This window comes from Melanotaenia boesemani, chromosome 11 (assembly GCF_017639745.1).
Source record: "Melanotaenia boesemani isolate fMelBoe1 chromosome 11, fMelBoe1.pri, whole genome shotgun sequence".
In the NCBI taxonomy this organism is placed as follows: Eukaryota; Metazoa; Chordata; class Actinopteri; order Atheriniformes; family Melanotaeniidae; genus Melanotaenia; species Melanotaenia boesemani.
In genome coordinates, this window is record NC_055692.1 from 15,474,905 (window position 1) to 15,490,592 (window position 15,688).

Below are 15,688 nucleotides of genomic sequence, written 5' to 3' on the forward strand. Positions count from 1 at the left end.
GATGGTGATCAATGATCACTTAAATGTTTGGTAAAAAAACAGCAGTAGTACTCAGGGCTATGTTTAATAGTGAAAGTAAGAGCATTTCCACATGGGAACTCAGGGGACTGGGACTGTAAGAAAACCACTAATGGATTAAATGATCAGGAGAAAAAGGCTTCAGTTGGGAACATAAAAATGGGACTCTGGAGCGATGGAAGAAGGCCATGTGGTCTGATCATCAGAGTAAGAAGCGAGACAGATGATGCACCCATCATGCCTAGCTCCCCTGTACAAGCCTGTGGGGACAGTATGATCTGGGGTTGCTGCAGTTGGTCAGGTCTAGGTTCAGCAACATTATGTGTCCAAAGAATGAGGACTACCTAAATATACTGAATAAGCAGGTTATTCCATCAATGGATTTTTTTCGTCCCTGATGCCACGTGCATATTCCAGGATGACAATGCCAGGATTCATCAAGCTCAAACTGTGAAAGAGTGGTGCAGGGAGCATTAGACATTACTTTCACACATGGCTTAGCCACCACAGAGTCCAGATCTGAGAATCTTTGAGAATCTTTGGGATGTGTTGTAGAAGACTTTATGCAGTGGTTGGACTCTCCCATCATCAATAAAAAAAAAAAAAATCCAAAATAGGATGGAAATAAATCTTGTAACATTGCAAACGATTATTGAAACAATGCCAGAGCTAATCAAAGTGAAAGGCAGTCCAATGAAATATTAAAGCATGTGACTTTTTTTTTTCTGTGGTGGCAATGCTATTTATTCATTTTTTGCCAGGCTCATAATAAATTATTTTTATGTAGATAATTCTACCAATGAAAAGTATATCAACCCTTCATTAACAAAACAGTTTATTTTAGTATTTTTCATCTAACAACTGTTTGACTGTGGTTAAATCCTCAATTCACAAAGAGCAGGAGAGGATGGTTTTAGATTTCTCCACTCAAATCACAGCAAGTCATGACAGCGTGCAAGGCTTCACTGTAACCAACTTTAAGCTGATTGGAGTTTAGTAATATTTAACAAAATAAGACAGGGAGATGTTTGTAAGTATCACTACTCTGTATCACATGAATTCTTCTAAAACTGAATCAGGGAGACTTGGGGAAACTTGTAGGAGTGACACAGTGCCACTATCTGGTGAAACATGCTACTACACTGTGATGCTCCAGTGAACTTGACAGCAGTGTTCAGCTCAGCCGTACCCTGCTGTTACAAAAATGATAGCCAAGCATGAAACACAAAAGCTCAGCTCAAGCTTGATTTCAAGATGCTTTCCCACATGCACAATCAATAAATAGAACGTTTCCTTTGGATTTTTGTTTCTTCTCCTTTGACTTTGACCAAGCTTACTGCCTATTATTGCATTTAGAAATTGGCTTATCTTTTGTTCACACAAATAGTCATATATTTGCTCATAAAGGGTGTCCAAACCTTTGTGTCCAACTGTAAGAAAAATAATTTAAAAAATAAAATAAATAAATACAACCTTCATAATAAACAGAATATATGTAAAAAAAAATAGCAAGAATCCTGAAATAAATTCATAAAGAGCCATACTGACTAAATAAAAAAAAATAAAAAAAATGTCTGTGAGTGATGACAGAATTATTTTGATTGTCACAACAAGCGTCACACAAAAATAAACAATGATATTCAGTGGAAAGTTCCTCAGTTCTTTGGCAAATCTCAATGAATTTGCTGTAGGGACACAAAGGGACAATGCTTCTTGTTCTATCTGCTTTTGTTTAAATTTAGTTACCTTTAGTAAATGGTTGTCTAGTTTAGCAAAGACAACAAATACCATCCCACTGTAGAAAACCTGTTTATTAGACAAATTATACACAGAAAGCTTTGCCACTTGTAACAGAGGCCTCAGTTTGTTCGGTTTTTGAATAATATGCAACACATACAACAAAATAGGCCTATATTAAATACTGTACATCATAAATTTTTGAAAATTATCAAGTAATTCCTGTAGTTCTATGTATGAAATTAAAAATGTTAACAGATAGTAAAACAGCAAATTTGTGCATGCTTTCTTTTCAGTGAACTTGCCACATTTTGTTATATAGCCAGCAAATAAAAAAAAACAAAACAAAACAAAAACAAGAACAACTCAGGATGACATGAGAAACGATAAAAAAACTACTTTGCATGTATGTTTTACCATGGATAGGATAAAGGAAAACAAAAGGCAGTAATGTGACTGCTCAACTCAACACCAAAGCTCAGCATGATAAAGTTTTTCTTTTTGTTAAACAAAAATAGCATCAACATGTAAAATATACATTTTTATAATGTCTCTTTCATTTATACTAAATAAAACTTTTTAAATGCATGTGTCCTATTTGTCATTCAGTAGCCATACTGTAGCCTAATATAAGAAAAGAATTCCTAAGAATGCTTGCTTCAAAACACTGTGGCTTGACTGAGTTCTCTACACACAACATTTCGCAGTTTAGTTCTTAAAGATAAACTGAAAACTTGCTCTAAACAACTAACATGATCAATTATTAATACAGTGTTAGTGAAAAAAAGAAACAATGTTTGGTTCCATTTTACCAACCCCCAACCTCCCATTCCTAACCTCAAAATGCACCTTAATGGTCTCATTCTAATTAATTGGCACTTTAAAAGAAAACAAGTTATATAAACAGTACCGTTAACATGAGCAATATGAAATAGAAGTGTATTTTGGACTCATCTCATAAAAGGCAACCACTTGGTTCCGATGGCCATTGACTCTTGAAGACATTCCCATGACCTAGCACAACCACTGATTTGCTACTCTTAAATGTTTCCAGTACACAGCGATACTTTGGACTTTGTTGGAAACCAGGAGTGTACAGCTAGCTAGTTGACATATAAGGCTTGTACTGAAGATGCTGTTGTAATGGCTTCTCCTCAACACCAAATCAATTCCATTCCACCACTTGAAGCTGATAAGAAGTGATTCACAAACTTGGATGATGATAAGACTCAACACCCGAGCTATTGGAGCATTAAAAGTAAGAGAAACAGATACAAATCAAAAGAGGTTTCAATGACTTGATGATGCAAAACCAGAGACTACAGCACTTGTTTAGCAGTTTTCCATAATTTGCTGAGAAAAAAAAACCCAAAACAAGTAGACAGCTCAGAACAATGTTATTTTTTTGTACTTCCTGACCAAAAAACATTCCACGCATTAAATTTTTATGTTTTTTTTTTTCCAAAAACAAAACTCAATCAAAGACATATAATAAGCACAAGCTTTTTAAAGTCTTTCAGTTTGACTTTTATATTTTCTACTCTTTCAGCTGCTTTTCATGTTGTCCATTTTTACTATACCTCTGAAAGTCTGATTAGAGGATCTCACCTTGATTTGAAAAGCAGATAGCACAATACAGGTGAGAAAAGAAAAGGTAAGATCTACATACAATCACTTACAGGTTTGTGGGCACTGGTACAGTGCAGAGGGATTGACAAAGAGTTTAATGTGGATCAAAATGGGTGAAAACAGTTTCAGGCTGGTGCACCAAAAAATGGCAGAAGTGGTTTAAGATTGATGCACCAAACTGGCGATTCAACAGTGACATGCCTGTACACCGCCATGGCATATCAACAGTTTTCAGACCGATGCTCCACTGGAGGTGTCAGCTGCAAAGTCTTAGGTGTGGTCAAGCCACTGTATGGACACCATCTTGGAGACAATTGCACATTTATAACCCCATTTATTGGTGAAACAACACCAGAGAAGAAATAAAATGTAAGTAGACTTTCAAATAGTGAAAAGGCAGAGTTGTACCGGAGAAGCATAATTTTCAGTATTCACTGAGAAATGGGACACTCAAGAGCTTCAGGGCGCAGGGCTAAAGACAATCTATAGCTTAGCCTATATCCTCATCAAATTACTGCCTCATCATTGCTTGTTAGTTACAACCCCTGGGAGTTGTTTCATGGCTAGAGACCAGTGATCATCTCAAAACTCTGGAGCTAATAAGAATATAGTACTTTCAGGAGCTGAACTAGTATAAACTATACCCTCCAAGAGTGGTTAAAAGAGTAAAAGGTGTCAGGTCATTTCAGCATTTCTCTATTACATGAGATAGTTCCCATGTCATGAAACATTAATAATAAAAAAGAATTCTTTTTTTTTCTTTTCTTTTCTTTTTTTTTTTACATTTCTAGCAAAAAAAAATCCCTCAAACAATCACAAGAACAACAATAAAGCAAGAAAAAAAAAAAAAAAAAAGAAAGAAATCCAGCCCCCACCCTCCCTGTCCTTTTCCCTTGTTGCACCTCACCAGCATGGTTTGCAGGAGGATAAGAAATGCCCCAACACATCTCCACCCCCTTTTGTTTTCTTCACATACAAAACAGACACTCCTGTAAACACCCAAGCAGAAACTGAAAACAGAAAGATTGCTATGTACACAGATCTCTATCCTCTGACTTTTTAGCCTAGCCACAATGTATTGTTCAACCACCCCATGACATACTCTAACACTGCCTCCACCTTCTACACTTCCTCCTGAACCAACCACATCCATAGTAACTCCTCATATGGAGGTACCCCTGTCTGGATCATTGCCATATCCAAAGTTGGGTCCTGGACCTGTGGGCTGGTAGGGGATGGAGGACATTGTTTTAATGGGGCTGCGAAAGAAGCCTCCATTGGGGGCCCTCTGCCTGAAAGGGCCAACCCCACCAGTCCGGTGGTCCTGGAGGACACCCCCGCCACCGCCACCAAAACTAGCAGAAAATCCAGCAGCAGCTTTGGCAGAGAGGCTACGGCTTAGGGTCTGGATCTGCTCAGGGATGAAGGTGGTGGTGGTGATGTGGGTGTTGCGGAAATCGCTGATCTGCTCAAGTGCCTGGCGGGCAGCAGGCAGCGCATCCATGTCAAGGGGTGTTAAATCGACGGAAGAGGTGGAGAACTGCTTGTGGGGGCTTTCATCCTCGGTGCACAAGCTGTTAACCCGGCGGTGTAGGTGCTCCAGGTCGATCTCCTTATCGTCCTACAAGTGGGAAGGGGCAAGGAAGGGGAAAAAAAGGTGAAGAGAAAGTGACAATGGCAAATGGAGGGACAGAAGAGACATTAATGGCAGGGACAGGAATATGCCAAGAATATGTGATTGGAGAGAAGAACGAAAAGAGATATAAGAAAGATCCATGGGCAGTGTTTAAAGATGAGGCACCATTGAGGAGAAATGGACAAGAGAGAAGTAAGATATGAAAATAGAAGAAGAAGAAGATGGCAAGAAGGACAGAAGTTGGATAAAAGAAAGCAGGGAGAGCAAGGTGTGAGGGTAGCACATATACATGAGTTAGAAATGGAGAGATCAATGAAGAGAAAAGAGCAGTGTAATTGTAGAGAAAATATTGTTTTGAACAAGCGGGCAAGATGGGTTGAATTTGTTTTCAGTAACAGGGATGCCATCCATCAAACCAGAATAAAGGATAGTACAAAGAAGTGAAAACATTTGAAAAGTGATGAATATGGTGGATGGTTAAATGACGATGAAGCCAAGACAACATACAAATATGGCCAAATTAAAGGTTTTGGCGCAATAAATAAATATTAAAGTCAAGGTGATTGCAATAGTATGCAAATATAAATGACACAAAATATATGAAATAAATGTTTGATGGTCACAAGGAAAACATGGATGAGATAAGAGGTGGAGAGAGCAAAAGGAGAAGAGGGGAAAATGGAGGGAGGGATAGAGAAGCACACTCTGAGCTGTGGTCAGGATATAGACAGAGAGAAATATATACACACTTCTATAAGGTCTTTAGGGGGGGAGGGGGGTGCAGGTAATCTGGAATACACAGAAAACACACCACCAACATGCTGTGTGCTCTGCTATTCCAGGGCCTTAGGTCTAATGTTGAACAAGCATTACCATACGTTAACTATTATTAATCTTCAAAGGCAAAACTATGGAAAACAGTCCAGATGTTCAACAATGCTTCACTTATCTTACTTAATCTTTTATTGGTGTATGTCACTACATTGCATTTTAGCCATTGTAACAAACATTCACTTTGAGACTGACATCTCATTTTCAAGTGAATTAGTTCCAGGCCAAAATTCATTGTTAAATTTTTATACCTGATTGATCAGTTGCATCATACAATGGAGATGATTTGATAAAGTTTAGCAGTCTTAACAATCTTACCAATTCAATGCACATACATTTACCTAATGTTTAACTTAATTTAATATACAGTAAGTTAAATGAAACTTATAAAAATTACAAAAAATACATTATATGACTATATTCACAGAAATGACTTATCCACTAAAGGATGGTAACACTGAGTGAGAGGTGTTTCATGCGTTCACTGCTGATGGTAGGGTGGACAGTAGTGCAGGGGAGCTCATTTTGCAATGAGACGTAAAGTGGTGAGGGGATTCAGGTGAACAGTGGTAATGACAGAAAGTGGTAGAAAGAGTTTCCAAACTTTTACATTTTACACATTCTCAACTCATTTGTGACAATGTGCTTCAGGGATCTGTGGTAAGGTTCAGTTTTTTCTGAAAGGTCTCATAGGAAAGTGGGTGGTGGATAGAGTGGGGTGTCAGATAAATTGGTGTTTCAGATTTAATGGTGATACTGTTTGGGTAAAGTCAAAAGGGTTCTGTGATAATGGGAGTCACATTATTGGGGAGGTGAAGACAGATTTACTGACCGTGTCCTTTGGGTCTGGGGATTCTGGAGGGGGCTCTGGCCTTAGTGTATGCAGCTCACAGCCAAAGGGGGACCAGCAGTTGTGCCCCCAGGTTACCATCTAAAAGAGGGGCGATGGGGGGAAAGAAAAGACGAAGGGGCACTAACTTTTGTAGTGAAACTGTCCTAATCACAGTAAGTGTTTGGAGGAGGAAATATCAAAAGGGTTGGTGTCATTAGAAATGAAGGGAGGTGAAAGAAAGGGATGAATCACAAATGGTCATCCTGCTGTCGGTAAAATGAGACTAATGGGTAACTATAATGAGTGAGCAAGTAAGATTGAGGCAAGAGAAGTGGAAGATTTAGTTGGCTAAACCTGAATGGAACTACAGTGGGTGCCTGTGAAAGGTATACTGTTTTCCTCCATTTTGATGCCCACTATGGCATTATAGAAGAAAGGCTAATGCCGAATCAGCAAAATGATGAGAGATAATCGGTACCAAAAGAAAAAATTAAACAAATATCTCACTGCAGTGTTTAGCATAAAACAATACAAACATTACTACACTAAAACTGTAACTGGTAAAGATGATGCTCCACTTTGTCTCTACTTGAAGAGACAGCACCCTCTAGTGGCAGAATGGTATCATTGCCCACAGAGTTCAGTCAGCAGCATGACAGGAAAACAAATTTTTAAGAAGTACTTTTGGTCCCAGCTTTGTTATAATGTGAACATCAAAAAATGAAGCCTGCTCCCTGATGTCCATTTCCCCTGATAAATGATCATTTGCACTTATTTTTCAGGTTTTACTAACCAATTATCTTTTTTGTTTTGTTTTTGATTTTCTATTGTATGTATAACCTTGGCGTAGGAGGTGAGGTGGTGAAGGTGGTCATTCTCATTTTGGGGGTGAGCTCAGAAGGGTTGGTGGGTTCATAGGAGTGCTGCACAATCAGGGCGCAGGGAATGTCGCAGCATGCTGGGGGCTGGTAACGTGTGGCCGTGGGGACAGAAGTGTTGGGGGTCTGGTTCAGGGTCTGGCTACCCAGGGCAAGAGGGTGCTCATTGGGGCTGTGAGGACACGTTTCGGCAGCTTGCCTGACAGATGGGCCATCTGCCTGTGTCTGGTGTGTGTGATGTGCAAGTGTGTGAGCAAAAGGGTCGGGGAGAGGGAGACAGATAGAAATAGGTGATGTGGAGAGAAAGTTGGAGCAGTTCATGTGTATATTTGTGTGTTTGTATGCATGCAAGTTGAGAGAGAAGATAAAAAACAGTGCCAAAACAAGAAAAATAAAAGCCAAACAGACACACGGGCAGACAAACAGCAGACAGGCGGAGACAGAGAGGGGATGAGACAGACAAGATCAGGCAGATTTGAAAGATGGTAGGGTGGAGGAGAGAGAAGTAAATTGGAGAGACAGATGGGTGGGGGGGGTGAGCGAGAAAAAAGACATTGCAGTCAGTCAGCACACACTGTTAAGCAGGTCGCTCTGTGTTTTGTCCTCAGAGAGACATTCACACAGTCGTTATATACCTGGAAAGGGGAGATGTTTAAATGCCATTTTGTATTGCTCTCTCCCCCTCGCCCGCTACACCCCTCAACACAGAGTACTTATCTACAAAAACAAAACAAAAAGGCAATATGAGAGCTTTGAGCCACAGTGACAAAGATCATTGTGTAGAATTAGAACAAGAAGAGCCAGCAATTTGAATCCTAATTTCAAAAGGTTGGAGATCAGCTTTTATAATGTCTCCCATAGAAACCTGATAGACAAACTCCAGCTCTCCTCATGCTGATTCTACATGGACTTTATGGCATATCAGAAATGGTCAAAACCACAGATGTTACCATTATGGAAGAGTTCTGACAATGGTCATTTCATCTGAACTCATTCTACGTTTTGGGTTTTGAAAAATGTGGTTTATTCCAAAGACAGAACTCCTTCATACAAACCTCTGTTTGAACATATATAGGACATAAGGGGTAAAGCAATACAGCCACCCTCATAATAACGGATGTTGGGCTTCAGACACTCATCTGGGAATTGCTTGTACAAAGCATTAAGAACATCTTTATGAACTTTTCATCAGCTACAGTATACAGTGCTATAATTACAATTATACTTTCCCACCTTATCACCCTCCCAAAATGAGTGCAGATGCTTCTCAGAACAGTAAATATACAATACATATGATACATAGGAATTAAAAAGTCAACATATTTGTAGTTTGTATTGAATTAAAATAAACCCAGAATACATCAATTACTGTAATTATCAACTGATGTACTGTAAGTGAAAGACTATCACATCCTGAAATATTCTTACAGGGAGACTGTTAACACACATATCCCTTTTCTCTATTCTGTGCATAATATCCTTGTCAAATGTGCTAAGCACGATACAATTTTTATCATTGGTTCCCCACATTAGTCAACTATGTGTCTCTGTGCATTTGTGCTTGTGAGTGTGTAAGCCCGATAGAAATACTCATAAGCAAACAGTTTACACCATGAAGCGGGCTCATAGATAACAATGCCAGCCATTCCACGACACAGAACCACAGCACAAACAGAAACACTGACACATAGCCCACAGTCAAAAGCAGTTAACACAGCATTGCAGCATACAGTATGAATGTCAAGGCATGTACACACATATACAGAATGTGACTGTGCATGTTTAGTATATACACAAGAAACAGAAAAACAAACACTGCTTAGTTTTATTAGTGTTTGAACTGAGAATTGTGGGTTATGTGCAGAGAGCATGTATGGATGCATGTATGGGACATATGGTGGAGTAGCTTCGGCCATACAATTTGATGGATTAATGTAGTCATGTAGAATGATTTGCACCAGTAATTGCTGATTAAAAAGTAAATCACATCCAACTTAGACAGTTCATGTATCATTGAGAGGTATACAACCAAATTCTTGATTGCAGCTGGTGAGGGGAGGAATGGACAAGAATGAAAAACTGGCTGAGATCATAAAGCATTTTTAAAGCAAACCAAACAAAGAAATCAGATTGCATTAATGGGCTTCATGACATGGTGCATCTGTGCACCTGTTATTTTGATGCAAGTTTGACATGATGAAATAGGTGGGCTAAATATAAGGCAGAAATTAGACATATGCATGCACGTGAGAGGGCAAACTCACTTGTGTGTGCTGTGAAAGTGGTCATAGTGGGGAATCTGTTTTTCCAGGCAGGATAAATTATGATCTCTTTGATAGTTTGCTTGAAAATAATTTACTTTAAGTATACATATTTCTAAAAAAATACACATATCTTGTTCAACAATCACCTCTGAGCAGGGAGATCCATCTTCTAATTTTAACAAAATAACTTGTTTTACATTTGTGAATTTGCTGTGAAAAGCATGTAAATTACCACATGGCTGATAATGAACTGTATACATAGACAAACTATAATAACGCTTACAGGACATAATAGCTCAGTGTGTTGGAAGCAGTCCTCATGACAGGTCGGCATGCCTAATAAACCTTCCTAGTGCCTGTACATCATACTAAGTCAAGTCTTCTATGTCCATGATTAAGCTGTGGGTCACCAGCTCTCCTATTTTATATGGAGCTTGTAAAACTGCACAGAGAGCTACATGCTGTTGGCTCAGCATGACAATCTCAAGCGGTTCCAACATTTGCCATGACAGTAATATGGAAGACATCAAGTTCTATATTTAAACTGACACAGAGCAAAGCGTCAGTCAGAGTTAATTACAAACTTTATGGTTTGCTTCACTTTATTAATTTTAGTAAGCTGGATGACTTTAAACACAACTAGACTTACTCTACTGCCCAAGACTAAGGCCAAGGCCAAATTGCATATGGAGGCATAGATTTCCCCAGCTGATAAATTTGCAGCACATGCAATTTATCTAATTAGTTGCTTTGAAGTTGACTTAAATTTGCTTTCTCTCCTCCAGTGAGTCAGGACATGCTGCAGTGGTCCCAGCTTGACTTTCCTCTGTTTCTATTCTCAGAGACCATCTATGCAGCTGGTTACTCATTTGAAAACATTCTGCACAGATGGTGATTTGAGATCAAAGTATGGCATTCCCACAAGGCTATTTTGAACAGAGAGACGAAATAATATCTCAAAGAAATGAATAAAGCTCGATGAGATGACACCTTTTCAGGTGCTTTTTCAGACAGAATTTTAGAATTCATAAGTGCACAATATGTGTCGTGATGTTTAAGGGGAAAATTGTTAGCTTGTAATAAACACAGGTGATGTGTTGGATGTTATATAACTGTAAAAAAGAGATGTTTATGGGATAAACTTTAGGGCAGCATTTCCACAGAGTCACTTTTTTGTGGAAAATAATTAAAGCACTAGTGCGGTGAGTGAAAATGGAGACCTTGAGAAGGAAGTTCCTATCCTTGCTACTTTCTCCCATCATCACCACAGGGCAATCACTGCATGAAGAGTCTGTGCTTGTTAGATTTTTGGTTTCAGAAGGTTACACTTTCAGATGCAGCCTGTTTGATTCTGATGTGGGAAAGGTGTAGGCGTCAGTTTTTAGATGTTGTTCAATGATCTGAGAAGCATTTTAGGCTCAGTGGTTGCTCTAAGCAAACCTTGATATGTACCAGCAGCAATCAATAGAGCTGTGCTCTCATAGGATGAAGGATAAATGTCATGGGTCAACCATTAAAATCAATCACAGCTGAGTGAGCAAGCTTCATTTTCACCATGGAAGCATAGAAGGAACTATTCTAATAAAGCTATAAGCTTGGACTTAACATAGGGGCATATTTGTTTTGCTCCACTGGATACAGCAATAATAAAAATAATAAAGAAATAACATTATAACTCAGAAATTACATCCCACCACTACTGATGAAAAAAGGCATAAAACTGGAATTGTAAAACATGTCCGCATGTGGCTTCTAAATCAAAAACAGTGATTTCCCTTTCTTTTACTGCCTGATGCCTTGATGTGAAAAACCTTGAACAAGAACTACAAAGAGAATCAAAGACTACCACTATTTAAATCCCTGCTGTCCCTTCTATTCACTGACGATGCTCCACTCCTGTGCTCAGTCTGGGGTTGATTCCACTGGCTGCTCTTCCTGGCAAATGAAGATAGCGGGGGGCGGGTGTGTTTGTTTGTGTTGCAGCTGAACCACACTGTGCTTAACATGACTTTGAGTTCAGCTCAAGGTTTGCCGTCTTTGTGGCTGCTCAGTGGCAGACATGACTACTGGTCTGAATGACAGATTAAAGCTGCTAACTAAGCAGGGGGCTGGAGGTAGGGGGTGTATGGTGTGTTTAAGAGTGAAGTAAAAAAATGTAAACAAGGAGACATTAGCAAGCAGCTGGATGCCAGTGCTGCATGTGTTGCAGAACATAATCTAGAAGCAACATGTTCAGAGTTGATTAGAAACAATGGGCCTTTATTCATCAGTGGTTGTGGACGAAGGGCCAAAAAAACTGATAGCATAACTAAGAGACATACAATCTCTGCTTCAATTACATTCAGTAAGATCCCTACATGATGTCAGGCGCCATGCTTGGAAAATAAATAATATCTTTAACTTGATTTATCAAAGATGTTGCATTGTAGAAAATGAAATTATGGCTAAAGTATAATAGCAACTAATTTAAGTAGTTAGGACTTTTCTTCCTATTTTCACCATAGGGCATACGTTCAGATTAAATGCACATTATGTTATAATGAATGGGGAAGTTGCACATGACAAGTTAGCTTGTCGAAAAGTTTGTGTGTGATTTTATTGCACCTGTTTATATAATTACAAAACTGAACACTCATAGCATCAGCAAGGCTTTAAACTTGAACTGACTGTTTCTAAGGAGAAAAGAATCAGTGTGGAAGGCAAATTAAATTCAACGTTTAAATAGATCAATGAACAAACAGCCCAGAGGACAAGTAATAAGGCAACTAATCATCCACTGCTGCTGATTTGTTCCAAGCAGTTGCAGGTTATTCATTGGACTGTAGTAAGCAAAGCTATGAGAAACTTCCAAGTGGTTTGTAATATAGTCCTGTGCACACTAAAGGGATCCCAGCTTATCAAAGACATCATTCAACTCAAAAACCACCCATTTGTCGACACTAGAAAGCAAATGTAATTTCTGCTGTGGTATATTCCTGCACTTTGTTTTAGAGGGCCATTCAAGTTACATCTTTACTATCACCAAAGAGTTAACATATCTTTTTTTAGTAATGCAATCATTTTGATGATGTAACATTTCCCATTCATTTCACACTGAAACTTCTCCTGAAATTAATCTTGTGATATTGGTCTTTTATTCGTAAAGTAACCTGATCTCTTGCTAAATGGTTAGAAAAATAGTCACAATTTCCATTCTTCTAATTTATTCTTCCTGTTACTTTACATTATTACAACACCAAGAATAAAGAGGTGGGATGGATGTCTTGCAGTTATTTCTAGATAAAATCACAAGATATCCAAATCGTCAAAATTAGCAAGATGACCATTATTTTTCCTCTCTTGGCAATAACATCCATAATACATGAAGTATTTTAGACTATTCAGAAAACTTCTCTTCTGATTGACAGTATTATTTTATGAAGGACATGCAGTTCAATTAATAGGTTAGGAAACTGTTCTGCATTCATTCTTTTAAGCCATTATCCACAACTTAACCCTGACCTGCCTTTATCAAACAGCTTCCCTTCGAAGGGAAAAAGCAATTGTTTGAAGCGGAAGTAATTTACCTGATGGCAAAAAACATTTTCAGCAAAAAATTAATCGGTGCTGCTTCATGCCCTGGTCTAATTTGTTACGACGCATAAATGATTAACTCTAAACCAAAAGTGAAAATATTATTTCACACATAATTACATTTCTTTCTGTTCATCACTGGCATGTTTTGCATATCAAATTTGCAACACTTTGCTACAATTTCACAGTTTTGATTAAAATTATTAACGTGAACACTTTCTTCCTCTGTGTTTTGGTAAACATAGCAGTAGGCATGGGGGGTTGCAAAGAGGGTTTGTGTGGAGAGATGGATTGGAAGCTGATTCAAATTACTCTCATTTGTGGATTTAAAAACAAAACAGTGACTTAGAGAGGTCAAAACTATGGCTTTCATTCGTGAATGTGCACTTTAGTAAGTGAAAAGCAACTAAGCATGCTGCCATCTGGGGTTTTGTTCTGTGAGGATGCTACCTGTCTTGTCAGTGATGGAACAAAAATAAAGAAGAAGTAGACAAAAGTACTGCATCACAGTAGACTGCAGGGTTCCAACAAGAGAAAGATGTTACCAGAGTTACTTTGATTGCCTCAAATGATCTCCCTGCTGAGGTGATCATCAGCACATAGCCTGATTGGATATTTCACATGGTGCTACTGCTGCAAATTTACAAGGTGGAGTGCTGCCATTACTTTCTTGTTTTTTTTTTTTGTTTTTTTTTTTATTGGGGGAGTGTTTCTGACTCTGACTTGATCTGCAGCACTCCAAAAGGCCCTCAGGCTGTTTCTAAATTCTGCTTTTAACTTTGCCAGTGTCCCTTTTACACAGGAGGAAAAAAATAATAAATAAATAAAAAACAACAGACTTTTTAGAAGGAAGAAGTGGTTGACTACTCTGTTGACCCTTTCAAATAAATCAACAACTTAAAAGCAGGATTAAACATTACATGAGATTTTCTAGTAAAATGGAAGTAGCTGGAAAATGAATGTTTTTGTTATTTGAGTAAATAAAAAAAAATAACATAAATCATCTAAGCTGAGAGCATGGTTATTAACTGAACCTCACTGTTTATATAATGTGTGTATGTGTTTAATTGATATGATTTTTAAATCATACTTCATGTTAGGTACCTTTGGCATCATCCTAAATTGACACTGCTGTAATGAGGATTAGGAGAGACTAACATGAAAGATAAATTAATACCATCTTCAATTAAGTTGAGTTAAATTTGCTGCTTAATTCACTTCAGACTTTCAATTTGCTTTTGGCAGAAAAAATCTAAGTGCTTAATCATTTTAATGATATGATGATAACTCTAATAGTAAAAACAATTAGAATTAATAACATGACAGGATTCTTTCCAAGCTGAAGGTTCCATTAAGATTGTGATTATTGGTTAAGTTGAAATTAATATCATGTCCCAAAGGAATTCCCTATGTAAATAAAAGTTTTACATACAAAAGTTTATGCAAAAAGAGAGCTGCTGAATGACATTCTGTTCATAAGCCTAGTGACAAATACTGTTCATGTATGCATTGTCAGGGGTGTATAATACTTGCTGCCTGTATATAAATTTAGTATATGTGAAATTATGCTGAATGCAAGTTTTTTTTTAATAGATTCACTCGTCTTTGTAAGAAAGACTGGTAATATATTTCTCATGTAAAGACAACAAAAGTCTTAACAAGACAATAAACTAAACCATCCATCCCATTCTTTAGCACTACTTTTTATTACTTAGATCCATCTACTGACTTTGTACTAGCTCATATCTTGTGTCACCCCTCTCTCTGATGCCATTCCTTTTTCTTAGTTATCCCATCCCACCCATCCCCCTACCTCCTTGGAGGGGACTCTGGATCCCTTCCGCCGTGACCACCAGCTTTCCACCATAGCGATAAGGCAGGAGAGCACCACACCAGCTGCCAGGACGCAGAAGACACCAGCAAAGCTGTGGATATCAAGGGCATTGCCCCGCTGTCGTGTCTGGACTGAGCTGTAGAGGTCACAGGGACTGTCCTTGGGCCACCACTTGAGTTTTAGTACATCCATGTCTCCATTCTGCTGCAGTTCCAGGATTCTAGGATATAAGAAATAGCCAAAAGCATGTAAGCAGAGAGCCATGCTCAGTATGCATGCATTCTTCAGACACTAAGAGAAGCTGTAAACAGTTAGCCCTCATATAATACGGAAATGAGAAATGAAACAAATAGAATGCAGACATAAGTAAGTGAATACACAGATGAATGAGCAGCAAGCCAGAAACAGCATTCTAAGTAAGGACAATCAGGTAACTGAAGGTGTTTGAGTGCCTTT

General features: G+C 38.3%; 1 protein-coding gene across 6 annotated transcripts in view; it reads right to left on the reverse strand.

The window, feature by feature from the left end:
• Window positions 1-4,185: 4,185 nt before the first annotated feature.
• The window catches only part of grid2 (glutamate receptor, ionotropic, delta 2), a 539,244-nt gene continuing 527,741 nt past the window's right edge, over window positions 4,186-15,688 (reverse strand). For 3 of the 6 annotated variants that reach the window (XM_041998788.1, XM_041998791.1, XM_041998790.1), the window contains 2 exons: window positions 15,212-15,452; window positions 4,186-5,005 (listed from right to left, as the gene is read on the reverse strand). In XM_041998788.1, coding sequence (XP_041854722.1) covers window positions 4,547-5,005; window positions 15,212-15,452 — 700 coding nt within the window. In that variant the 3' untranslated portion in view covers window positions 4,186-4,546. Of the gene's footprint in view, window positions 5,006-7,523; window positions 7,787-8,196; window positions 8,279-15,211; window positions 15,453-15,688 lie in introns of those variants that run through there. The other 3 variants (XM_041998789.1, XR_006011998.1, XR_006011997.1) reach the window with 3 other exon arrangements.